This window comes from Pholis gunnellus, assembly GCF_910591455.1.
Source record: "Pholis gunnellus genome assembly, chromosome: 4".
NCBI classification, from domain to species: domain Eukaryota; kingdom Metazoa; phylum Chordata; class Actinopteri; order Perciformes; family Pholidae; genus Pholis; species Pholis gunnellus.
This window is the reverse complement of record NC_136530.1, coordinates 17,074,981-17,100,535: the sequence shown is the minus strand read 5'-3', so window position 1 is coordinate 17,100,535 and position 25,555 is coordinate 17,074,981. Positions and strand designations below refer to the sequence as shown.

The following is a 25,555-nucleotide window of genomic DNA, read 5'->3' as shown; positions in this document are numbered from 1 at the left end:
ACTCCTTGTTTGGGCATTGTGACTGGTCACTGTAACTGTCCTTTTGCTGTTTTCAGGTTAAGAAACGCTGTGTGTTCCATGTGGGATTAGAGGCAGGAACAGCAGGAACTGTCTCCTTGTGGCGTCCCCCCCAGTTCCCTAAACTGCAAACCATATGGACTCCCTCTACGTCCAGGCTGAGCTGTAGGAGGCTGCGGACGTCTGGAGGAGGATGCTGGGGTGCGTTGGGGGTTGGGGGGGCCCAGGGATCCACAGTGCTCTGTTTGTTCTAGGGTAATGGGTTATCCTTGATCAGGAAAGGTAGAAATGTATTAGAGCCTGTTTGTTTTGAAAAATCGATGGGAGGGATAAAGAAAAGCTTCGGAGGAAACACGGCGGTGCTGAGCTCAGACATAGTTACTGACAAACAAAGAAGGGTTATTTCTAACTACAGTACATTAAGTGCCAGAGCAAAAATGTTTCATGATAATCACTGCTAGGGTTTATACAACTTATACATTTGTGTTCAATTTCAGGACTAAAAACAATGCAGCATATGGAACTGATGCCAAATCAAAGCCTCTCAAACTGCATGCATTGCTACCTAGCCTGTTAAACCACCTTCATGTTTCATTTTCTCAGACCGGCACAGGATTATGTCACATGGTAGTCTGTAAAATTTGAGTAGAAATTCAGTTATTAGGTCCCTGGCCCGCACTATGCATTGCACTGTGAACCCTGAAGGATCATAGGTAACCATTAACCAACCAAACAATGCCCAAAATACTTTCTCATTGATCTGTTTTGGCTTATCCTCATACTGTCAACTGCTTATGACATTCAAATTAACTTTTGCTGTGTCCAATCCACCCTCTACTCCCCTGCTAAGAAAATACACTCTTAGATAATGGTGCACTTTTAGGGATATGTGTCCACAGACGTTTTGCACCAAAAGTAAAAGTTATAAACTAACCCCGATATGAGTTGCCTAATGATGGATAACATACAATCTTGCCATTGTGCCAGAACAACAGTGCCTTGAGCTGCAGCACCTGCAGATTTGCTTGTCAGCATAATTCTGACATTGTCTGGCATCATTTCAGTCTTGGTGTGTACTCTATGTGTATACATACACATGTGTCAGTAAGTGCTGGTGTGTGTATGTGTCTTTACATGCAAGTTTATGCTAATTTTAGCAATTAGAGCCTGCCCTGCAGAGTATACGGTACTTTCATATATTATGCCTGCTTGGGGCATTTTCGCGGGGGCTTCACTTCGGCGAGTATCAAACTACGTTTTAGTTTTATGGTCACTACTGATTAGTCAAATTGAGGCCATTGATGAACACGAGCCAAAAGTCCATCCGTGATGTCACGAGCTCGTAACTGGTGAAATTCAACACCACCGGCTGGTAGGAGTTGTGTCGGGGTGAATACGGATCCCCTTGCATCAGTGCAAGTCAAGGCACATAGCAGAAACCACCGCCTGGGGGTAAAGACGCTCAGAGCTGGATCTGCTGTTGTGTTGGAAACCACTCAGTGAGAAGCAGTCGAGCTGTGACTCTGTATCGCACACAGCAGTTGAGTTAACTCTCCTGCAGTCCTCCAAGCCAACTTTTCCATGCAACTGTTGCGCGTCTCCACTTTGGATAGAAATAGTCGGATCACTGCGCGCCGCAGAGCGCAAAGGATCTGAAAAGAGTGGGAGAGATCTCTCCTCCGGACTGCGATACGATGAGGAACTTTTGAGGTGCAGAACTCATCCGTCCACTTTACGCTTCCTTTGGCTGTTACCAAAGGGCTAGCCCATGAGCAGGTATCCTCTTGAGTGTGATTCTGTTTTCACCCAGATCTCTGCTGCCTGGACAAATGCATACAAATGCATTTAGGAGCTCAACGGACAAGGAGTGGACACGTTTCCGCGGCAGCAACGTAAGTGGGCAACTATTGGTTTAATAGTATGCAGATGTTAGGCCACCTATGTACATTTTAAGCTGTTCCTTGTACAGATTTTCTTATAAAATGGCAACGGGGGGGACTTATTTACGCCAGTTGACTCAGCAAAGTCCTTGCAAATATACAGGATTTGCCACCAAAACGTGACTGAAAATACAGTATTTTCAATTCGGTCAATACGATAAATGCATAGAGTTCAATATTTAAATGATTGGTCAGTTAATATTGTTTTACATTTTCGTATGTTTTCAATTAGATCCTTTTGTTTCTGTTGACTTTTCGTCCCTCAGTTCTGCACAATAATCATGCAAGCCACGCTACAGCTGCAGATGTGTACTTTAAAAGTTTTGAATATTTACTGTGAACTTCTTTTTCATGCTGAGTTTATCTTGATGAATGTAGCTGACATCTTAGTACGTGCACGTCTTGGCTTTGAACTAGCCTCATGAACATGCAGCCTGGGATCTCCTCCATTATTATCTGAATACCATGTGGTCCACTGCTGAACGCCCTTTCACTGACATAGCTATGATAAGCCGGGAAATGAACACTGAAAATGGCTTGGAAGCAATGATGCTTACTCAGCATCTCTGTGATAATTCCCTGTTGTGCTCTATGATGACAAGCATAACAGAAATTGTCACAGACTCAAGATCTAACACATTAATCAAACTCTGTCATAGTGTTTGCCTTAAATGGGGGGAAACATCTATTCAGTGCCTTTTAAACCTTAACATTCCTCATGGAAGTGTTTATTATTGACATCCTGCATGCAGGTTTTGTTGTCCTGTTACATTCAGCTGGGACTGTGGAGCTACAGAAATGTGCACGCCTCCATAGGCTACTTAACAGGAAATGTATTTTCTTCCATCAGAAGTGAGTCCAAGTTGTCTGTACTCTATTATGAGTTCCTTCCAGATACGATCTAAAGAGAGCTGAGCTCACAAAGCATTCTGTTGTTCTCCGCTGATAGTGTTTGCTCAATGGAAAACAAAGTCAACCTGAACTCCTGAGAGATGCTTTTTTCTTCCTCCCTGAGAGTGAAAATGAGAGCCTTACGGGAGAACTGGGTTAACTAAGAACAATCACGGCCTCCCTTGAATTCACTGGGAGAGTTAGTGTGTATGCATCAGTGGTTGACTGGCTCCTGAGCTCCAGACAATCGCCCAGTGTTGCAAGTATTGCTGCTCCATTGCTGGTGGCGGTTGGACGGTAGAGCTGCAGAGACTCACAGCTACTCACATACTGTACACTTTAGTGAGAGCATGCTGTCTCCTCAACGCTAGCTGGTGCTTCCCATGATAAGTTGATGATGCAAGTTTTTCAGGAAGTGGAGATGAGCTATACTTTGGAGGAGGGGATCTAGACTAATGGCTGATTAAAATGGTAAATGTAATGATGGATGATGAGGTGGACTGTTTTTTGCCTGGTGCTCTGACACAGTGGTTAGTTTACTATTACTTTAAGTGTGATTGATTCATCTAAGGTGTGGTGCACCTGTGTTTTAATGAAAGGTGTGTTCGGTATGTTGCTAAGGTGTTGGATACAGGGTTTCTCTTTTATTGTGAACATCAATGGAAACTAAAGAGGGTACCCTATTAATAAGGAGGCATAACACTCAATATATAGTTTATTTACATGAGGATTCAAATATCAATGTACACACTCTTCTTATTTGACTGGACCACCAACAAGTCTACTGTGAAGAACTACTCTCCAACTCGTTAAGTACAGATACTGTACCTCGTCATGGGGCTATCATCACACTTACTGTGATTATGGCCTCACATCTTTTGTTTTGTTTTCCGTGTATTTTAAGCTAAAGAGTCTGTAATCTTGGGCCAATAAGAGTCACAAGCTCAGTTCAATCCTATGTGGGTGGTATAACATGAGGCTGAAGATAAAGAGCAGTCCACTCCTAAATAAATAAAAAAGTCTCAATGATTGGTATTTAGCTATGTAGCTAGTTTACTTTTTTTTTGTTTACATTTACGCTCAGACTTATACACCACCCCATTACAATGGAGGTGAGTAAAAGCTGTTTGTAACATGTGAAAAATGTATTGACCTTGACAAACATTAAAAAAAAGTCAACAGCTACGGGTCTTAAAAGAAACAATGTCTAAATTACTCAAGATCATCTACAGAGCCCAATGCAAACATTTCTATTGTGACCTAATTTCTGCCCATGGTGAGGAACTGTTGATAGGAAAAGCATTGCTGAGGTGGCGTTATAATTATTATTACTATTGTTGTTATTTTTTCAGAGTATTCACTCCTGTAAACAAAAATAATGCAAGGTGGAATCACAGTCTGCCCTTTTCCTCTTGCTGCCATATAGTCACCTTCTCCGCACCATTGCCTGCAGGGATTGTAGCCTGTCTGTGAGAGTGAGTGTATTTAACCCTTCTAACATCTGCAGGTCCCCCCCGCAACAGGAAAAGGGCAAACTATTAAAGGTGGAGGTTTACTCACAGCTCTTTGTCTGCTCGCTGTCTTGTGGACTAAGTCAATCTTTACTCTTGTCTGCGGTGACCTCTTGACTCCAGTCACCCATCTGAGTGAGCACAAACACGCACCACGCTCGGCTCTTTGGCAATTAAGACGCCGTTGGTCTTAGAAAATAAGATGAATAGTTTTGTTCACGAGTTGCCTGGAGTAGTTTGGAGATGCACCAAATCTGCAAAGCATTTCGATCCTTATCCCGAGAGAGAACATCAAATGGCCAATTGAAACCTGGGAACTTGTTGACCTGCTAATTTCCGCTCACGGCTGTTTAGACACGAGAAGAAGACAAGCCCTCTCAGTGCTTCCATAATGAAGTAATTATGACCAGGATACAGGTGCTAAAGCTGAAACATGGCCAGTAGGAGCATATATTGGCTGTGGATCAGTTACTTGCTCATGTCCAGGAATCTTTTGGTCGAGACTGATAAGCGAAAGCATGCAGTTACAGAACACCTGATTAGCAAGACACTCAGATGTTTCCATCGAGAGAAATATCCGCTTGGTCTTAGCATCTGAACGGTGTGTGTCTGTTTGTGTGTGTGTGTGTGTGTGTGTAATGCTGGGTATTAACAGTAGAGCTCTATAGTTTATATGATAGATGTCATTTTTGAGCGCTCCGATTTATTTCTCTCACAGTTTGATGTCTTCGCAAAGTGACTAATGTTATGAAACTCACTACAGCGAGTGAGAGCACTGTGTCAGTTTATGTGTCGAAGCTATTTGCTTCACTCTGTTTTGAATCCCGCTCTATTTAAAACGTGGGCTCAACTGAGCCATATTTTTGCCACGAAGGGCATATAACAGTGGAGGTTAGGCAAATGCTTCAAGGTCAAGCTCTATGAACCTCAATTTTCTGAATGATGACTCCATGTGGAGTACTTCTAAAGAAGTGAAATGTGACAGGTCAATCAAGGTGACTCCCATTGTGTTTATTTAGATGGTCCAACATGTCAGAGAACCTTTCCACCGAAGGCGAAGTAAAGAGGAGCTGCTGTACATGGTTTTTACCCCCAACACAGATCAACAGCAATTTTACCCGTACACCTTCCGTTCTGTTTATTCCCTCAAGAAGGCAAACATTTTAGCGTTGTTTGGGTAGATTAACAGCTTTGCATACTTTGTTGAGACTAATGGATTTAGTAAGTGGCCTGCCAAATGAGACATGTAAACATTGTACTGTGAACGTCACTGCTCACAAAGTCACCCCCTGACAGACATCAATGATGAAAGTAAGAAAATGGTTTCCTTCTCCTTATGAGGGCTGTAAACAGACCTTAAGTGACATCGCTCTATTTGCCAAACCAGATGAAGCACTGCACCTCTCCATTTGCCCCTCAGCCTTTTTCCTCAGTTGAATGAATCATTGTAAAGGCTCCAAGCTAATTTTGAGAGAAGAAAGGCAAGATCTGTTACTGCTGGAATGATTCATTGCAGAGAGGAGTTTTAAATTGGGATTATTTATAGTCTTGACATGACACCCACTCCCCACGTGGTGGCATTTCCCTCAGTCAACAGAGCAGTGTTTGGGGAGCTTTGTCTTTCTTTCAGCAGTCTTTTCCATTAACTGCAAGGACTGGAAAGTATGTCATAGTGTGCTGTCACTTAGACTGGGATTTACCACAGGATTTAATAAAGAAACAATGAAACTGGTGGCTCTGCCTGTAGCCTATGTTCAGGGCACGAGCAACTCAGTTCTGTGGCTTCCTTCCTGTTTGCATATAACTAAATAAAAAACCTTTAAAAAAGGTCTGACAAAGTTCACCAACTGAAGCTGAGACGGAAGGATGTAAATGCTAGGATTAAGTTTACTGCGTCGCTGTAGATGTGCTGAAGCGATGACCTGAGTCTGCACGGTTGATGAGTCTCAGGGATGCCTTAAATAGCCCTTTACAGGGAGACTGTGTGACAGACAGGCAGAAAAAGCTGTCTGAATCAGCATCACATGGCCCCACTTGACACTCCAAAAGGGAATGTTACGGGTTATATTTAGTTTTTTTTCCTTTTTTTTTGGTCTTCTTTTAAACTCTGCCAACTTTAATGCAGAATCAGCTCGTCATTGGCTTCATAAATGTCAGTCTTATCCTCTCCCAACAGATGAATGATTGTAATCATATATTCCCCCCTCGTTTTTCTCTGTTGCGTTTTCCTGCTTCAGGGATATGTCTGTTTCCGACAGTGGAATGTCACACCACTTTCTCGATGGGGAATAAGTGACAGACACTGCCCATAGTGTTCCTGCTTTTCTTTCCTTTTTCTCTAGTTGTCTTTTTCTCTTCATCTCTTTCTTTCTCTCTTTCTCTCGTTCTTTTCTCTGCCTGCGTCTGTCTCTCTTTGTTTTGCTCAAATCTGCAGGGCCACATTGCTCTGGGAAGACAAACATGGTTGCCTGTCTGTGGCTTTCCATCCAGCAGGGCCACGCAAACACGACTGGCAGCCTCTTTGCCGGGTTAATCTTGTCCTCAAAGGCCATGAAGGAGAGATGTTTGTAGCCATAACAATCCCTACATTTCTAAGGTGCGACAGCACCCGGTGATTGATAGCAGTCTTACATAACTGCATATTAAAATAGCAGAACTACAGTCTCCTCTTGTCGTTTGTCCTACCACCGCTGACAATCATCCCGCTAGTTGCCAAAAGCCCCTTCAAGTTGTGTCAGCAGCTGTTACTGCGTCCAGGACTGTCGATGTGATTGATTTGGTTTGAGTGTACTGAGTATGCTTTGAAGCAGTCTGTTGTGGGAGAAAAGAAATGGCATGTCAGTGACGAGGACTACTGTTTAAAGCAAAATCCAAATATCAGATCATATTTTAGTTTGTATGCAAAGTTTCCCCACATTTACTAAAAAGTTATTATTCCATTTTTTAGGTTTAATGGTTTGGTGTATTTGGTAGTTTGACATGTGATTTGACTGAGGAAAACATGAACAAGAAATATGATTGTGCTCACCTGTGGTATTAGTTTTTGTAAAGCTAGGGTTGATATTTTAGTTAGTATATTACCCTTACATCCAATCTGTACCAATACTAAAACACTGCTACATATCTTGCTTTGCTTTTTCACACCCCTATACTGGTTGACAATGTCGGTAAATGTTACACTGCATTATACAGTTAGGATACCCACAACACGGATGGTGAGAGTGTATAACCAGGATGAGATGCTCTGCTGTTGCTTTAGTTTTAGACATTTCGTTGAATAAAGACTGAAGACAGGTGGGGACATTCGTGCATGGTGGTCTGTGTAATCGCTGGCCTCTGAATTACTAACGTCGCACATGTTCCCCATTTAAAACTGGTCTTAACGTAATATGTATGTGAAAATCTCATCTGAATAAGGCAAAATGAATGTCAATGTGACGTGTGAATGCACACTTTCTTTACATTTCTTTGGCTTTTTACTGATGGTGCACAGCACAAGCTGCCCTCCTAGCTGTATGGTGGGCACTGCCACCTAGAGGTGGGGTCAGTGAGGGTCAAAGTACTGAAGTTCCAGCGATGAGAGAATAAGGTCATGCAGTCATATATGAGTTACACGTAGGTCCATCTCATTGCGTGAATATGTGTGTTTACAAGATGTGCTTTTTCTTTTTCTGTTTTTAGCATGATGACAATTTTCAATAGCAGTCAAAGCAGTAGTATATAAAGACGTCTTTTGAATCACTGTATTATCATGTATGGTATGTGTGGCTTTTCAGAATATATAAGCAGATCATGATCTTATTTTATATTTAAAAAACATTGAACAAGAGAATGAGAATGAAGATCGATGAGACAAAGTGCTCTTTGCAAGTTAAACACATGATAATCTTGAAAAGCAGGCGTGGCTCTTATCAGTCTAAATTTCAGCTGGGGATTTCCCTCTTTGTGGTCAAAGCTTTGCTGAGGCATGCCTCCATGAACAGCATTTAATTGATATGAACCAAATGTGCCTTTGAGACAAAATCCCTGATTGTCTGTGAACAGTAAAGCATGACACAGAAATGCTCCCTGCATGACTTGTCACTATATTTACCGACATAAAAAGCCTGAGTTAGGTTGCCTTTTAACGGATTCACGCTTCTTCATACAAACCGATTTCAACTCAATGTGGTCTCGGGCTGAAACTTTTACTTTCATTATCAATTAATGTGTCCAATCAAATGTCCAAATCCAAAGGTATTCAATACACAATGATATCAACAATGAATGCTTATGAAAATTGTTCCCAATAACTTTTTTGGTCAATTAACAAATGAATTTACAAATAATTTCAGCATTAATGTTTACCATTAGCCAGTGAGCCTATAATTAATTGAATGTATAAAGTTTAGATTCAACATGAAATATATATTTTTTGTATATTTATGGTAATCATTTAAGTTTAAGTTTTCGCTGCTTGTTAAATATGTGTTTACCGTCACATTGCACAAGGTTTTCTTCCTTTATTTTGCCCATGGTGTGTTTACCCGATGTGAACAATGTCATAACATTTTTAGACGTTGTTTAGGCCACTGCCATACATTATTCCATCATGCTTGTTTCTAATTGGCCTCAAGCACACACAGGACGCCTCAAACCCAGACGTTCTAAATCACTGCGCAAGGTAGCGAATTACCTGCATGCTGGCGAAAATAATTTAACTATAGGTCACAGTCAGAACAGACTTGACTTTGATGAATTAGTTTTGTCAACGTTAACTAATGTTGCCGTTAGTTAATGTCAGTTAGCTAGCCTAGCTAGCTGCCCTTACCGTTGGCTTTTATCGTTGTATGAACGTTCAATTAACGACCGTTATGGCTGGCTAGTCAAGGTCTTTTCCTTGTGACATCTCATATAACGTTAATATGTGAATGTTACAAGACATTTTGGCAATCACAGGTGCAGTTAGGCAATATCGTTAATAACGACTGCTTTCCGTTAGCTTTAGGTGTTTGAGTTCTAGGGCCCGTGTATTGTGCATGCTGGTTCAACGTCATTGTTTACTGACTTGCCTAAATTGAACATGGTCATCATTCCTGTTATTGATTTGCCTGTGTTTCTTTCTGCTATGGCATGTCAAAACAACTGATGTGAGAAACGTTAAAGGCAGGGTTGGTAATCTTGAGAAACTAGCAAGAGTAAGCTATATTTAAAAAAATGATCCAACCGCTGGCTGGGATGGCATGCCACTCTTGTTCTAGTGGCATGTGGCAAGCCTGAGCGGTATGCCACTGTCGGTTTTGGTATACTAACTTCTGGCACTTATAAACAGTAACATGCCACTTGTGTTCTAGTTTCAAGAGGTAAGCCATCAGGCAATCTTAACCTCATCACTCAAGAGGCCCGTGCCTTCTACTCTAAATAGCTGATTTCAGGGAGACTCTCCCTATGTTGGCAGGATAAGGCTAAACTTGTGCAGCTAATGACTGAATAGAAAAAGAATAGTCAATTTATAGTCATTGGTGTTTTTCTCAGACTTACCACAATTTCGTGCTCCATATTTCACTTGTGACCGAAACAAAACCTCAACAAGAGACCATTGTTCTTTGTAGAGCTGATTTATTATTTGACTTGAGTGTTGGCTCATCTGTGCGTCTCAGTGTACTCAGGGTAATCAGTATGGTGTCTGAATGTAGCATACCATCATCTCTCCTTTGACAGTTTCACATGCAATGAAAACCTTATGGCATGCATCTTTAGGATGAACAGCAGTTCCTTGTTTGAACTATATCCCCAGGACTGTAATTGGTTTGGAGAAGGGGTGCCACCTTTGTTAATAGGTTAGCGGTTAGCATTGTTGTCTCACAGCAAGAAAGATCAGGCATGAGTTTCCAGTCCTGGTCCCCTAATATTTACTTTGGTTTCATCATGGACATCTAGTTTTCATCTTAGGCTGCAACACACGAGGAGACTTAGACACTCTAATCAGTCTTACATGTAAATCTATTTTTGCCCTGCGATGGAACGGCAACCTGTTCCTCAAATGATTCAGTGGACATACTGTATGTAAGAGAGCAGGGTCTTTTGATCTGAATGGTTCTTCATTAGCTTGACACGATTACTGATTGGAACATCTGCCTACATTTCTCTGTTTCAACCTTTCAATCGATTGCAATTAAAATGAGCTGAACTGTTATTCATTTGTGTTTGTGTGTCCCTCTAGGTGGAACTTTATCCTGCTCCTGTCAGTATGCTCAGCAGTACTCTCTGGAGAAGAAGACTACCTAGCTCAAGGTAAACAGCAGAACCCTAATACATGAATTAACTAGCATTAAGAGTATCACTTATATAAAGGTCCCCATCTTTCTTTATGTCTTTGTGACTAGTGAACTACTCTTTCTGACATTTGATCATGCAGCCATATCTACACTCAGTTTTTACAACTTCATCCATCTTTTGACATTCAGAGGTTTCTGCAAGAATGTAAAGAGAACTGATATGTCTTGATTCCACGGGTTGCTCTCTGTGAATTTGTTGACGGGTTATGTCACTGGGCCCTCTGCCAGAAATACCAGATAGTGTATGCACACTTAACTTAAGGTTGACCTCTCAATATTCCTCACATCTCCACATATGTGTGCATTGTCTATTGCCCCTTGCACAGAGGAAACAAACCGCCTCAAGGGTCCCTACCCTTATTTCATCATTGTCATGAGCCCACTCCTAGCAGGATCAATCCATCATAACGAGGGGAGGAGGAATGCACACAGTGCTAGAGCAGCTTGTCTTCACATATGAGACAGGTTAATTGGAATCTGGGCTGACTCTACCTCGGGCTAAGAATGTCAAGGACATCTCAGTGCGTGCTTAGATCAGCTGCAGATAGATAGTCTCCCTGCCAGGACTATAAATCCTGCAAAACAACATCCAGGATGCTGTACCGTATATCTTACTTTTGTTTATTACACTTTATTACAAGTGAACATAAACACAGACACACAGGTCAGGGCTGCTTCTTAAATGGCCGACCCATTTCTGATTCACTTGATATTTACATTTGTTTTTCTGGAACTATTACTTCTCAATACTGACATAAAGTGACACGTGTGACACATATGTCTATTGCTTTCATTCAAAGCCAACACTGCACGGAACTTCCTCTGTCTCCAAATAATGTAATAATGTTTGACTTAACATACAACATCTGTTACCTGTGGGCATAGGAAAAGAATGACAAGACCATTAGGAGGAATGCTGATCTCATGAATCTCTGGTGGCAGATTGATTCAAAAAGGCTGTGTGGACTGGTTTCCTTTATCTTAGTTAGGCCCCATCCTTTCTCAAGTCCCTTCCACTCATCTGGGCCACAGCTGCCTTTCTGGTAACTACTCCAGGAGAATAACTGGGAGGGGTCACCAGCATCATAGGACAGCCAGTGACCAGTGACTTGGTTTTTTTTTTACTTGAAGAAGGACATTTATTAAACCTGTGATCAGTGAGAATTGCAACAATATCTACAGATAACATGTGCGTGTTACGGTGGTCTGTAATGACTTGAATATGTTTGTCTAGGGACCATTGTCCCGCGTTACTCCCCATGTTTCTTGTTGGTCCTTGTTGTCAACTCTCGAACAAAATCTTCACTTCACAATTACTTTTTCACAAAAGACATCAAAAGCCAAATTCACAATCCACGACTTTTGAAGTCGTCAGATCGCTGTTCACACTATACAAATTGTTGTCTTGTAATCGTGAGTCTTGTAGTCGTCGTGTTTTTCACGCTACATGACTGATCGGAGAGAGGGAGTCACACACTACAGCCTTTCTCCAGGAGGAATTCCAGATGAGGTCTCTAAACTATGTTTTGTCACGATAACACACGCCAGAGGTGACACTGGAATAGCATTGCTTGTGGATGTTGGCGTTGGCACACATGTTCACATAATAGCCTGTGTCAGCACGTCCTAACTATTTCCCTATGTAGATCAGTCACTGTGTTAAGTTGTATGTTTAGTCATGCCAACATCTAACACCCTAGGTATCAACTTTGCTATTGCAAATGCAATACATACAGTACATGAAGTGTCTCCCGCTCTCACTGGCCTTGGTTCCCTGGCAGACTCCCTTACAGGATAAGATATTTAGTATCCTAGATATCTGGAATGCGTTTGCGTCTTGGCTTGCGTCATTGAACAGTTCACACATTGCGCTTGCGAGCCGATGTGTGACTTCCGAGGCAACACGGATTTGCCTCTGATCTGGGGCTAGTCAGTGAGTGGAAAATCAGGGCTAAAGTTGTGAGAACTATTGCTTTCATTGAATATAAACACAGGCATTATACATAGCAATGGAATTGTGTTGGCCCCTGTAACTACACAATACTGAATCTGGCTTTGTCAGGCTAATTAAAAGATATTTGTCTCTTTTGGTTTATGATCTTAAATGGTAGTTGTTTCCTAAGGATCGTTGTAATCCGATAAAAAGTCTCTCAATTACATTACCAGTAATCTTTGCTCTTTTTTTCTATATTATTGTATCAATTTAATAGTTTGTAATTTGATTTAAAAGTTTAGTTTTGTGGTTCTAGATAAAAGAGAGAGGGAGAGAAAACATGGTCCCCAGTAGGACTTCACAATTACATGGAATTAGACTGTTGCATAGACCGCAGAGCTACCTGTCTTATTATCTTTTCTTTTAATATTATTGCTATTTTGGTTTGGTAGCGTTCTTTAGATGTGTCGCCCTTTATTGTTACAATTAACTATTGTGCATTTCTCAAAATCCACTGCAAGTACCAATCTCCATTCAACAACAAATCCATGAAGATGACCTCGAAAAAATTGTATTCCAAAACAGTTCAAACTTGTTTTAGTGACTTTATCTCGAAATAAATTGTCAATATTCACAAAAGTGAGTACCTTAAGAGAAGTCCAGGACATGTTTAGTTTTTTTTTTTAGAAACTATTTAACCAAAGCCTATCTGCTTTGTGATCCAGTTTAGGCATCCTAAACTTACCATTGTCTCCTCTGTCCTTCAGGAGTGGATATCCTCTATCGACTGGGGCTTTCAGCTCGAAGCAGCACAGAAAAGAGGACAAACCCACCCTCGACGACTCACACCACTCTTCCCTCACCTTTCAATCTTCCTGTTTCTGGATATGGGGTATTATTCGACTCAAACTCCCTCTATGAGGCTCCGGCAGCCAGTCTGTTCCCACCTGAGATTGGCGAGGAGTTCTCTGTTGTGGTTAGCCTGAGTTCCTGGCGAGCAAACAATGCTTTTCTTTTTAGTGTCAAAGATGGCAGGGACAGGCTGCGTTTTGGCATTCAGCTGCTGCCACGCAGAGTGGTGGTTTACATTGCAGAGAAAGCCTCCATCTACTTCACCTACAACTGGCAGGATGGGCGCCAGCACCCTTTTGCTGTTGGTGTTCGTGCACGCTCGGTGTCATTCTACGCGGATTGTGGAGCAGTGCAGCAGCGGGAGCAGACCCTGGGGAGATCTCACACACTGGGAGATTCTGGGGGTCTCTTCACTCTTGGCAGGATGAACTCTAAAGCGGCAGCATTTAATGGTCGAGTCTGCCAACTAGATGTCTATCCCTCTGCCGAAGCTGCCGCACACTACTGCAACTACCTTAAAACACAGTGCCGGCTGGCCGACACTTACCGATTGCCTTTGCCACATCCGAGTTTGGATATTAAGGCAAGTGACCCTCCTTCCAACCCTTTGACAAAGCCCCTTGTTGGAGTAGCAGCTACCCATCACACTCCCTTAAAAGCTACAGCAGTTTTCAAACTGTCCCCCGGTAATTCGGCCATGCAGTATTCAACACTGAGCCCATCAGGACAACCTCAGGATCAGAGCCACATTTCCAAATCGGATCCCCTTGCTCTCTCCACCTCATCTTCGTTTCAGCGTGACAGCCCTACCTTAGCCACCCTGAGCGGACGAGCAGTTCTGGATCTTGCCTATAGCACAACTATCACCACTAACAAAAATGTCTTGGCAAAAGGGAGTAGCCCGCAGGGGGACACTGATCACTCTGAAAACAGCACAGAGGAAGAGATCAGCTCTGGGAGCCTGCAGTCTCCAGATGCCACCCCAGGCCTGATTTCCGCAGTCAGGCAAAGTCGGGTGAAGGAAGAACTCAGGAACAGCACCATCAACAGCTCCAGGGACTCTCACTCTGGGCCTCAACAGACTCATCAGCTCCTGAAGACTCATCTGAGAGTCAACGGCACCACTTTGTACCGAGAGAATCAGGTGGACACCTCAGAACAGCATGAGCTGGATGGCAGCTACGAGGATGTCGACATGGGAGGATATGATTATGGGTATGAGGATACAGACTATTTATATGACTACGAAGATGGTTTCCGTGGCCCCAAAGGAGAGCCAGGTTCTCCGGTAAGTAATCTATGAATGACAAGTCGTGTTATGAGTGTTTATGGAACTTTATTCAAAGAGTTGAGACACAAGTCAGTGCAATGCTGTACATGCTCAAGAGGGAAATGGCAATACAAGGCAATCAAAGGTAATTTAGGCCCATCCCACTTAAAATACTATATAAAAACATACACACAGTATATATGAAAATATATTTTGGCAGGGCGGTGCAGTGATTTGTAGTTGATGGCATGTCCAAGCACTGTTCTTTTTTCATGTATCTACAAGTTGTTAAAATAACATGTCATTCCCTTGCTGAAATACTGGCAGCCACTTTTGCTCTTATGTTAGAGAGGAAACTCATCTGAAGGTTGGAAGTATATACCCTGGCTAGATAAATTAGCTGTACATCTAGCCGTATGATGTAAGCAGGCTGTCAGGATACCTTTGCCTCTGAACATGCTTTTATAGCTCAGACTTACAGGTATTGCTTAAGTTTCCATGAATGAGATGTGTCGGGACTGAGGACTTAAGAGTTTGTGTAATGACGTAAGATGTCTGGACTCATCTACCAGTTTCCATAGATCCACTTTAAGTGCCTGCAGGTCTGTGGGTGCAACCCAGTTTTGCCAGCACTGAGCTGTTGCAACATATCTTCATGTCTCAGAGCATGAGTACACTGTACTGCAGTATTATGTATACAGTCAAAGACTTTTCCAGTCGGTCACAATTTGACAAATGATTTGTCAGTCTATGTCTTGGCTACTCTGACCACTTTGTTGCAGGCATGCTTTGAATACTGGGTCATCTGGAGGTCGGTGGCTCACTCTGTGTCATTGGCTCTTCGTTTGAACTTGAAAAGAGCTGGTTTACATCCTCAGGGGAAGTATTTCATAGTTTTACAGCCACATAACTAGACAGTGGCATGTGCAGGGTGAAAACGTGAGCCCGGTTAACCCTTTTTTGAGCTTAACAGCAGTTAACAGCATTTCTTTCACTAGAGCTCATTTTTTCTTTTGATTGTCAAATTATTCATTATTTGGATCAAGTTTGACAATATACCTGATTATAACAATGATCAACAATCCAATATGGATTATACATAAGTGTGGAAGTGTAGACTTTCGTCAGTCATCACCTCCTTAATGCATTTCCCGGCATGTCTTAGTTACATGGTCTGTTATTAAGCTACCTACAACAGACAGCTTGCGTTTTTACCACATGTTGGGTTACAATGCAGGGGCTATTCAGCTCCAGCTATGTCACACAATGCAACAAGTTGAAAAGATGATTCATTCTACCCTTCAACTTTACAGAAATGTGACTTCTTGAATTGACCCTTGTTTTGGCCGCATGTGTGAAGGACACGAGTATTATCATTTTACTGCATGAGTGCCTCTCTTTCTTTCGGCCTCGTTGTTGTGGCGAAGTTGTGTGCTCACAGTTTCCATGTGTCTGTGTGTGGGAGTGCAGATGAACACACAACTGTTTCTTTATTCATGTCTCCCTCTGTGCCCATCTGCTCTGACGGGGGTTATTAAGGATGCTCCAGAACACCCTGTCACGAGCTCTTATAGCAACAATTCAGAAAAGTAAATAATAGTAAATTAAATAGCACAAAGTCTGTTTTTCATCTAAAAGTGTGAACTTTACCTTTAGGGGGTGAGAGAACAACTTGAGGAATAAATAGCTTCCTTGCCCAGAAGGGGATTTCCTGCTGACTGCTTGATGTTATGCAGTATTGGTCATTTCTGTTCAAGTGTGTAATATTCAATACAGCTCTCCTTTAAGGGAATCAATCTCTCTCACTCAATTTACACCTCTAATCTATTCAGCGTACTAGCTAATGCCCTCCACTAAGTGTTAGTATTTTTAAACTCTACCCTTTTTTCATTCAATATAACTGTAATTGTCCCTTAATAGAGTCAGATTTTTGTGGAATTACCGGATTGTGGTTCAGATTTTATTTGAATATATGTATTTGATATTATAATAGATTTTTCCAGCAAAACAATACAAAAACACTGGATATTGTTTAACATGAGTCTCCTTACCAGAACATGAAATGCAGTTTTTCCATGAAGAAGGGTTTGTTAATGCCACAGACTGACCACGGGCTGGTGGTGTCAGTCTCATCTCGAGAATGTAACCTGACCCTTCTGTTCGGAGAGATTCCCAATAGAGCTTTTAGTTGAAAACATTTGGCGCCTGTCTTTGAACTTCATAGCTCTCTTACATAAATATAGCACATACTCATCATTGCAGGGCCTGGACAGTGCACTGCATGTTATTGCTTGCCATTAACATACTCTCATCTCTCCCCCCTTTTCTCCCTCTCTCTATACAACATTACCTTCTTTCTTTCCCTGTCCCTCTGTCTCTCTGATTTAGGGTCCTCCTGGTCCCCCTGGTTTACCTGGTCCTTCAGGAAAAAGAGGTTCTCGGGTGAGTAACCTGCGCAAAGGGGAAGGTACACAGGAACATACTTTTAAATTAATTATTTATCAGGAGCATTCTGACCATTTCACTCTATGTGATAGTGGTATTCAATAAAGACGTTCAATTTAAAATAGAGGATTTCTTTTCACTACCAGATATGTGTCTATTATCTCTCTTCATGCATTCTCTGCTTTGCATCAAGGGCCAAACAATGCCCCTTAGCTTTGATACAATAACATCATATCACAGCCTGTTGTAAGCTTTTATAGACAAATTCCAATTTGAATAGGTTTTTATGAATACATGATAAAGTTCACATCACAATAGACCCTCCTGGGCTGGCTGAATGCATATAATGATGATGATGATTTCATTATTTGACTCTTTATTTGTATGATTTGCATGTTGCCCTTAGAGGTGCAAAGGATCACAAAACGTACGGATTATATTGTATCACTGTTTTGAGTCATGGATCGGATGATCAGAAAATAGGGGCGGGGCAAATATTACTTTTATAGATACCATGAACATGTTTTCTGCCGTCGTTTTGATCGCTGCTCATCGACTGCTCATCGTTTTATATGGTGAGGTCTGTATAGCTGACTGATCTCAGATGATGTGAACAGAAATACCATATGGAACTATTGCAACATCTTTTGAGATGCTGGCCACTCTTCAGGGGCCAACATGCAATGGAAATGAAGTTAGTGCTTGGTTACCTATTGACAGTTTGAACACCTGCTTTTGGACAACGACTCTAAAGTGTCTGAATAATGATCACTGACAAGTCATTGCTTATTAACATGGGGAAATGTTTTTAAGTGCATGAGCATACAGTAGTTGTTTCCTTCTGTGTATTAAATGTAGGCAATGTGTGTGTGGTTGTCTTTGTCAATTAATAGTTAAAACAGTGCAAGGGGTTTCATATGTGGGGGCATGTTGCTTAAGGTACCGTTGAGATAAAGAATGATGATCCAGGGAGTTGGAGTAACAGGTCAGTGCGTGTAAGTGCTTAGACTTTACGCAGATTTTACAACTCTGGAAAATGACCGAGGCAGCTATTATTTCATCTTTTGTTCACGATGATTGCAAAGTTAACAGTCGAAATGCAGCGTTTCAGAGTAATGCAACGCATTTTGCCAGATGATGTCATGTTGCATTGCAACAACAGTTGAGCCAGGTTCAACGCTTTACTGGATCCCCCTGCTTTGGCATCCCCACTGCGTCAAATTCAAATTATTTTGAAAGCGGACGTCTGTTCTGCTGCATTTTAAGAGAGAGCGACAGGCGGACCAGAAGGCAGATAAACAAGAAGACGGGCTGGCAGACAGAGTGAGGTGGCAGATAGTAAAACATGTCTCCCAGTAAAAGGCTGGGAAAGCACATAGCTGATACATAACATACTCTTAACTCCATTGGCTAAGTCATAAAGTGGAAACAGAGGGAGGCTTGGAATCATTACGTGGTGGGAAGCTGAGGGCAGTGTGCGGTACTGTGGTTGTGTCTTTGCTGTCTCAGCACAGAGCAGCAGACTTATTTTGCTGCCTCTAATTGTTAACGTTATCAGACTATGAGTCTATGATCCAGGGTACACCATTTAGCGTGGGCATTTTTCATGGAAACAGGCACTTCAGAGGTTCTTTTCTTTTAAAGAATCTCTAAAGGCGGAGACAGTTGAAGTATTCAGTTGGTGATTGATACAATAATCAAGTATTATTAAGGAATGAAGGGCTGCAGTGATTTTTGTATTGCTGTTTTGCAAACTTATTATATCACTATATATTGTTTTTTTTTATATATCTTTGAGGCATACATAAGCAAAATGTTTTGTAAGTTAACATTTAAGACTTGTTTAATCACACTTTACCAAAACCAAATAATAACTTTAAGAGTTTTACTTATATTCGATTTGTTATGGTCAACATGCTCTCGCGGAAACCAAGCTCAGATTACTGACAAAAAAGGTGCTAAATTTGAATTTCAGAGCATAGCTAGTGCATACACTAGGCTCTATGGCTCATTGATGAAAGTATTGCGAAGTTTATGTATTTACAGTATTACAGACTGGGTGGCTGTGGTGACATTCCCGTAAATCAATGTTGTATTCAAAGTTTCAACTACAAGACTTCAGACTGCTAAACTCTAAGCACAATTCCATTGTTTTCACTCAAGTAGAAATACTAAATTAATCAAACAGGACAGAAATCTTAAGGATTGCCACTTTAAAGCTCTGAATATCTTAAAGGGAACCTTTAAAACAATGACAGTGGGAGAGAATAAGAAGGCGAGAAGGAGAGCCTGCTTCCTGGTTCTTGGCTGTAATGCAGAGAAAGCGTGGTCTGCAAGCAGCAGGATAACAGATGTGCAGGAATGTAGTGCATTTTTGGTGTGTGTGTGTGTGTGTGTGTGTGTGTGTGTGTGTGTGTGCATATGAATGTGCACGAATGCACAAGGCATACGTGTGGATGTGGGGTTGTGCATTCATTGCATACCTGTGATGTTCAAGGAATTCTGTCCCATGACGGCCGTGGTGGTAGTGGAACTATCAAGGTGCTTTCCATTGAGAGATCTGAGCGAGATATGAAAGAGAGCCAAACTATTCAGTTATTCCAAAGACACTACTTTCTGTCACAACTTTATCTCTCTTTAGTTCTTAAGACTTATGACTCGTCTTAAGACAGAACCAGAAGAGGGTTGATTGCCAATTAGGTTATTCACAAGAAATGTGCCTCGGTACAATAATACAATAAACAATACTGATAAAATACAAGAAACATAATGAGGAAATAAAAATTCAGGCAAAGTACTAGTTTTAAAATACCAGAACAAATATGTACAATGTATGAGACGGCTGTAAAGTTTTGTGCTGAATGTGCAAAAATATTGGTCAGTGTGCAAAAGTTCACAGTGAAGAAGGTATGTGCAGTGTATGAAGGGTGTAGTTAGTGGAGATATGCCTCCTCTCCTTGCATCTCAGTCCCACCCAAGGGAGAAGCGAGCGAAGGAGACGAGGAAGAGATGCAAGTCGAGGCAACAGGCATTTAACAGAATGAGCATCCTTGACTTGGAGCTGTCACTTTAAAGCGGGGTCAATTAAATATGATAATGTAGTGAAATTGCAAAATAGTGTTTATTCAAAACAACATTTTCCCGTTAACAGCCGTTTACACTTTTAAACATCATGTCACGATAATAGCAGTTGAATTCGTTGAATACATTCAACGATAAAAACACAAGTAATATCAAGGTGAAATGTCGCCTCGCTACACAAACGGTGAAGGGCAGAGAGTTTGATCAAATATTGTTTTTTTAAGATCATCTTCCGCAATCGAACTGTCTTCTCGCTTATAGCTCCTCAGGCAAGCCTCCCTCTCAATCCTTGCCCCCTGGAATGCATCCTAGGCTTCAAGATGAAGTGCTGAGATCAATTTACTGGGCGCAAGTCAGAAGATTGTGGAGCGAGGAGATGAGGAGCTACAAAATTAAGAAATGGGAAGAGCCCCAAGTCAGTACTGAACTGTTGCTTTCAGCAATGCACAGCCATTTAATGTCATTCTCTCTCTCTCTCTCTCTCTCTCTTTCTCTCTCTCTCTCGCTCTCTCTTCCAGGGTCCCACCGGTACACATGGAAGCCCAGGACAGCCTGGACCACCTGGGCCCAAGGTGAGTGGCCTTCTCCCATGGTAGGGAGATACAAACAGTTACATTTGCTGTTTGAGGGAACTCTCAGAATCTGGATTCTGCTCAGAGAGCTAATCCCCCTTAAGTCCCTATTTGATAACATGCTTTATCAAGCTACAGGGAAAGGAAATTCAACACAGAAAAAAATACTGATGTATGAGGCTGGTGTAGAAGACATCTACCATTTGAGAAAATAAGGATACGTAACATTGCAAAGGCTGATTATTAACACAAAGCTGACACATTTGTACACATTCAAGTGGTGATGAATATGATCGCACCATTGTTAATAATGGCACAGTTGGTTGGATTTGGGAGTCATTGTTGGACAGTCAAATTAAGATTTCAAAGAAGGGGATGAGAGCCTGATCTCTCTGCTGCCTGAGGATGTGTATTGTCATTGAACATGTTGGCCTGCCGAAATAAAAACACAACCAAGAACGTGAGATGGCAATGTCATTACTGCGAGAAATCAAAGGATATTGTATCTAGCTTGAAGCCAAGTCTTTGATGCCTTTCGGATCAAATTGTCTGTTTTTGTCATTTGTAATCAAGAGCCATCTCCTCTTCACAGGCAGGCAAACAGTCTGTCTGTCAGTCTGTATCCATTGTAATCAATATATCTTTTTGAGTTGAATATTGTTTGTCACTAACATCTAATGTTTAGAATGAGTATTTATACTTTCGGCCGGAAAACGACCCAAACTCAGATCATGTGTGTGAAATGTGCGTGACTCTTGCCTGAATTTGTCAAGCCCCCCACGCTTGGCTCGGGTTGTTTTTCAGAACCTCTTCAGGAAATCTCTGCTGCTCGTGTTGTTTTCCTTACAAGACTCTTGTTGTAGTGATCTCACCAGGTCACCTTAATGTCTTTTAAACCTTTGACACTAAGTCTCCTCTGCTGTAGTTAAAGTTTTCATCAAAAGGAATTAATTGTAGCAGATAATGAGCCAATCGCAATCTCTCAGCGCAAGGGGGTTTAAACCAGACACAGCCAGAAGTCGGTAAGAGTGATAAAAATGAGCCATTGTGTTCTCACAGTGCAGCAGGAAAGGCTGGAGGAGACAAGGATGGTTGTTGGCCTAAATGACAGACCCCATAGCAGATATTGTTGTAAGCCTGGCTTTCACCGTGGCATAATGGGGCTAGTCCTTGCTCATTAGCCATGAGGCTGACTTCATATGAAGAGAAAATGAAAGAAATTAGGCATTTTTTAATCTTTGGCAAGTTTTTCCCAGCATTCGACCGGATGAAGAGGATACTTTGGTACAACTGAGCCAGGATGTGTGCTGATGCTTGTGGTGACTGTTGTCCCGACTGACTACCACAGAGTGGCTGCATACACCATGCAGTCAGTTAGGGAACAGTCCTGCTATAAAAGCTGAAACAAAGGACAAGTGGATGGTCCACCCTCCCCTCCTTTGTCTTTTTGTGTGAAACTGTTTGCTTATAAGTGAATAGCTCTTCATTTGGAATTGTAATACATATACTTTATAGCCAATGACAAGACAAATATATGGAAAAGTACTTTTCATGAATTATGATCTCTTTGTCTACCTCACCTCACACACATAAAGAGAGGAATGTTCTGTTTTCCTCCGTGATTAGTCAAACAGCACATCGACATAGATGTATTTGTTCTGTGTCACCCTTGACCTTGCTGGGACACTGTGCGCTTTTGGCCGAGGGCGTCTGATTGGTGAAATATGGGGCCACCTGCTAGCTCGCTGTTCCTTCAGCTCGTGGACCCACATTGGTTTGTACACATAGAAAACTCAAAATCAGCGTATCTAATACCGTAGTGACCTGTTAGTGAGTCATCCTCACATCCCCAGCCCCATTGTGGAGGCGGAATAGAGATTGAGAGACTCTTTGTCTCTGTTTGGAAAAGATATCTCTTGTTGAAATGTGTTTGGTTACTAGGACGAACACAATGTTGTTTAGTCCCTGAAGCTGAGCTTAGTTGACGTGTTTTAAGCACAGTCTGAAGTGTTATGACAATAAGCTTGCTGAACTTAAAAGATCCTCTTGGTCTGCTTCATGCACTGCTGACTTTTTCAAACAGAAAGGAACTCTGGTATTACGCTGTGATAGCACTTCTGCTCTCCCACCCCCACGCTTTTCTATGCCTCACTGGCTGTCAGTCAAAACTATGGAAACATGATGCTCAACATCTACTGAGGAAAATGTACGGACCTAAGGTGTCAAACAGTGGCTTAGCACGCCACACCAGAACCAGCTGAAAGGTTTTTTTACATTTTATATTCAGAAGTCCTTGCTACTGCACACCTCATCACATTTGAACAATCAAAGAAGACATTATAGTGTATTGAGTGACACTTGTTTGACGTGTTTTCTTACTTTACAAACACGTTTTTATTATAGTTCACTTGTGTTCCCGATGAGCACAATTACGATAGATTTTCAAACGAGATATAGGATGAGACAATCCCATTTGTATCGATAAAGTTTAATATTGTGACATATAACACGTATATTTTCCTGTATATGTGTATTAAACATGGTCAGATCTTGTATTTGTAGGGTGTGGATGCAGTTTGATTTGTATGTTTTAAGAGTAACGTATAGCTGTGTGGACGAGCGACAGAGAGAGAGGTGGATGCGCTAAAAGCAGACTGGAGATCAGAGCGTAGGTTTGATAGTTTAGTTTTCACTGTAGGATTCAGTTTGTATATGAATAAGCATTGTTGCTCCTCAAAGCCAACATGTGAGGATGTGGGCATGTTCATAATTCTCTTGGGAGGCAACTTAGGCAAGGACTGGTCTGTTTAGCAAAATAACATTCATTTCACAATAACTCTTTAGATGAGTTATTGTTTTATACTTTTAGAACCACAAAATTGTTGAAAACAGCACGATTACCATATTAAATTAAAGCAGTCCTCAAACGTAGCTTAACCATGTCATGTGATATAATGTCTGTTTTAAGAAAAAAACACATGTGGCTTTGACTTTCAGCTGAACATTCAGCTGAATTGTGCTGAAATTCTGTTGAGGTATCCAAAGACTGCTGCTTTGTCATGCCATGTCACCTCTGTAGATGCAGCTCTATCTGTAAGAATGTTTGAGTTTAAACTACATTTTTATATGTCTGACAATAGAAAACATTGTATGACCCTGTCCTCATCAGTTTAAGAAGAAAAGCCGGAAGACCTCTGGCTTTTGAAATGCAATATTGCTGTTCTTTGGAAATGCACTTACCATCAGTTCCATTCTGGCAGACTCTTTGATTTCCCTTCTGCCTTGTGGGAATAACACATGTGGTCTGAGATGACACAGAAACTGAGTGAGGTCTGGATCCTCAAAGGCATTTCTACTTCATTGTTTAGTGTTACTTGCTTAGTCACTGTGCAGACATGTGGATGGCAACTCTGCAATGAGTTCTAGATCTAGATTTCTTTATACATGAAGAATTGTCTGTACGTTTAAGTATGACATTGAAAGATCAAGGGACCTCTAGAAGCTGCAGTGTATTCAGAGTAGGACTGAAATTCCTAAACTATATAAATAAATAAAAAATATGTCCAAGATGTACTCTTTTCTGGGCCTTTTTTAATTTCTTGCTATTTTAAAAGTCACTTAAAATGGTAATGATACTTAAATTATGCATCCTTACCGTTCACTGATATCAATAAATTGGGTGGATTATTGTCCTGGTTACTACAAAAATGTTCAGAAAGCAAAATTGGTCCCTTCAAAGGCACATACATGTACACATACTCTCCAGTATTGCAGAGCACACACCTCCCTCCACAATGCCTGCTGTGTCACGTATAGAACTGAGCTGCAAACGGCTGAAACCACAGACTGTAGAAAAATATGGATATAACATCCTTGACTTACCCATAGATTTCTAAAGGGACATTTTAATTGTTTCAGCTGTTTGTAACCACAATATCCTAATTTGAACAACAGTGTGGTATTCATCACAGCTAGCAACGTAACTGTCCTTACGTCACCTATTTATACCTCTATTTTTAGAAACGTTTGAGATCTTAATCTGCTGACTTCAATAAAGTTGAATATTTTTCTGGCGCTAGCATCTTGCTACCATTAGAGGAGCTTTATCTCAAGACATCTCCACATTGGCCACAGATTTTGCCGCTTGGCTACAGCCAAAGAGATAATGGGAGAAGCGGTCCAAATTATGGGAAAGAGAAAACATGCAAATTTATCTGATTTCATTTACTTGCTTACTCACAACTATTGTACTTCTAAAAATCAACATCTTTCAGTTGTTTATTAAAAAAAAAACACTTTATTGCTGGTAATAAAATGGGTGTTTCATGACATTATTGAATAATTTATTTTTTTGAGAATAACCATAATTTGAAAAATCTGGTGCTCCCAAAAGAATGTAGTTGCTGTCATCATAAGTCATCCCTTATCCTTTGACCCTGTTTCTATTCTAGGGCTCAAAGGGAGACCCAGGGCTGTCTCCGGGCCAGGCTCCACCAGGAGAGAAGGTAAGAAATCTTCCACCGGTCTCTGTGTCAAGCGCCCTGGTCCTCTGTGCTCCTCTGGCCCTCGTAACTGTCACAAAGCCTTGAGTCGTTTGACAGTGATTCTTGTCTTGAGGCATTTTACCTGAGCTGGTCGCACAGACACTTAATCTCTGCCCAATGGCTGCTTTCTTATCTCTGCTTTTGATTTAATGTATCCTAATGTGGGCAAAGATATTGTGAA

The 25,555-nt window shown here is 41.4% G+C and overlaps 1 protein-coding gene across 1 annotated transcript in view; it reads left to right on the top strand.

Annotated features, from left to right (window-relative positions):
* The first annotated feature begins 1,569 nt into the window (after positions 1-1,569).
* col24a1 (collagen type XXIV alpha 1 chain) overlaps positions 1,570-25,555 on the top strand; it is a 78,150-nt gene continuing 54,164 nt past the window's right edge. The window contains exons 1-6 of the mRNA XM_079157929.1: positions 1,570-1,910; positions 10,563-10,633; positions 13,378-14,750; positions 17,121-17,174; positions 20,777-20,830; positions 25,282-25,335. Coding sequence (XP_079014055.1) covers positions 1,858-1,910; positions 10,563-10,633; positions 13,378-14,750; positions 17,121-17,174; positions 20,777-20,830; positions 25,282-25,335 — 1,659 coding nt within the window. The 5' untranslated portion in view covers positions 1,570-1,857. The remainder of the gene's footprint in view (positions 1,911-10,562; positions 10,634-13,377; positions 14,751-17,120; positions 17,175-20,776; positions 20,831-25,281; positions 25,336-25,555) is intronic.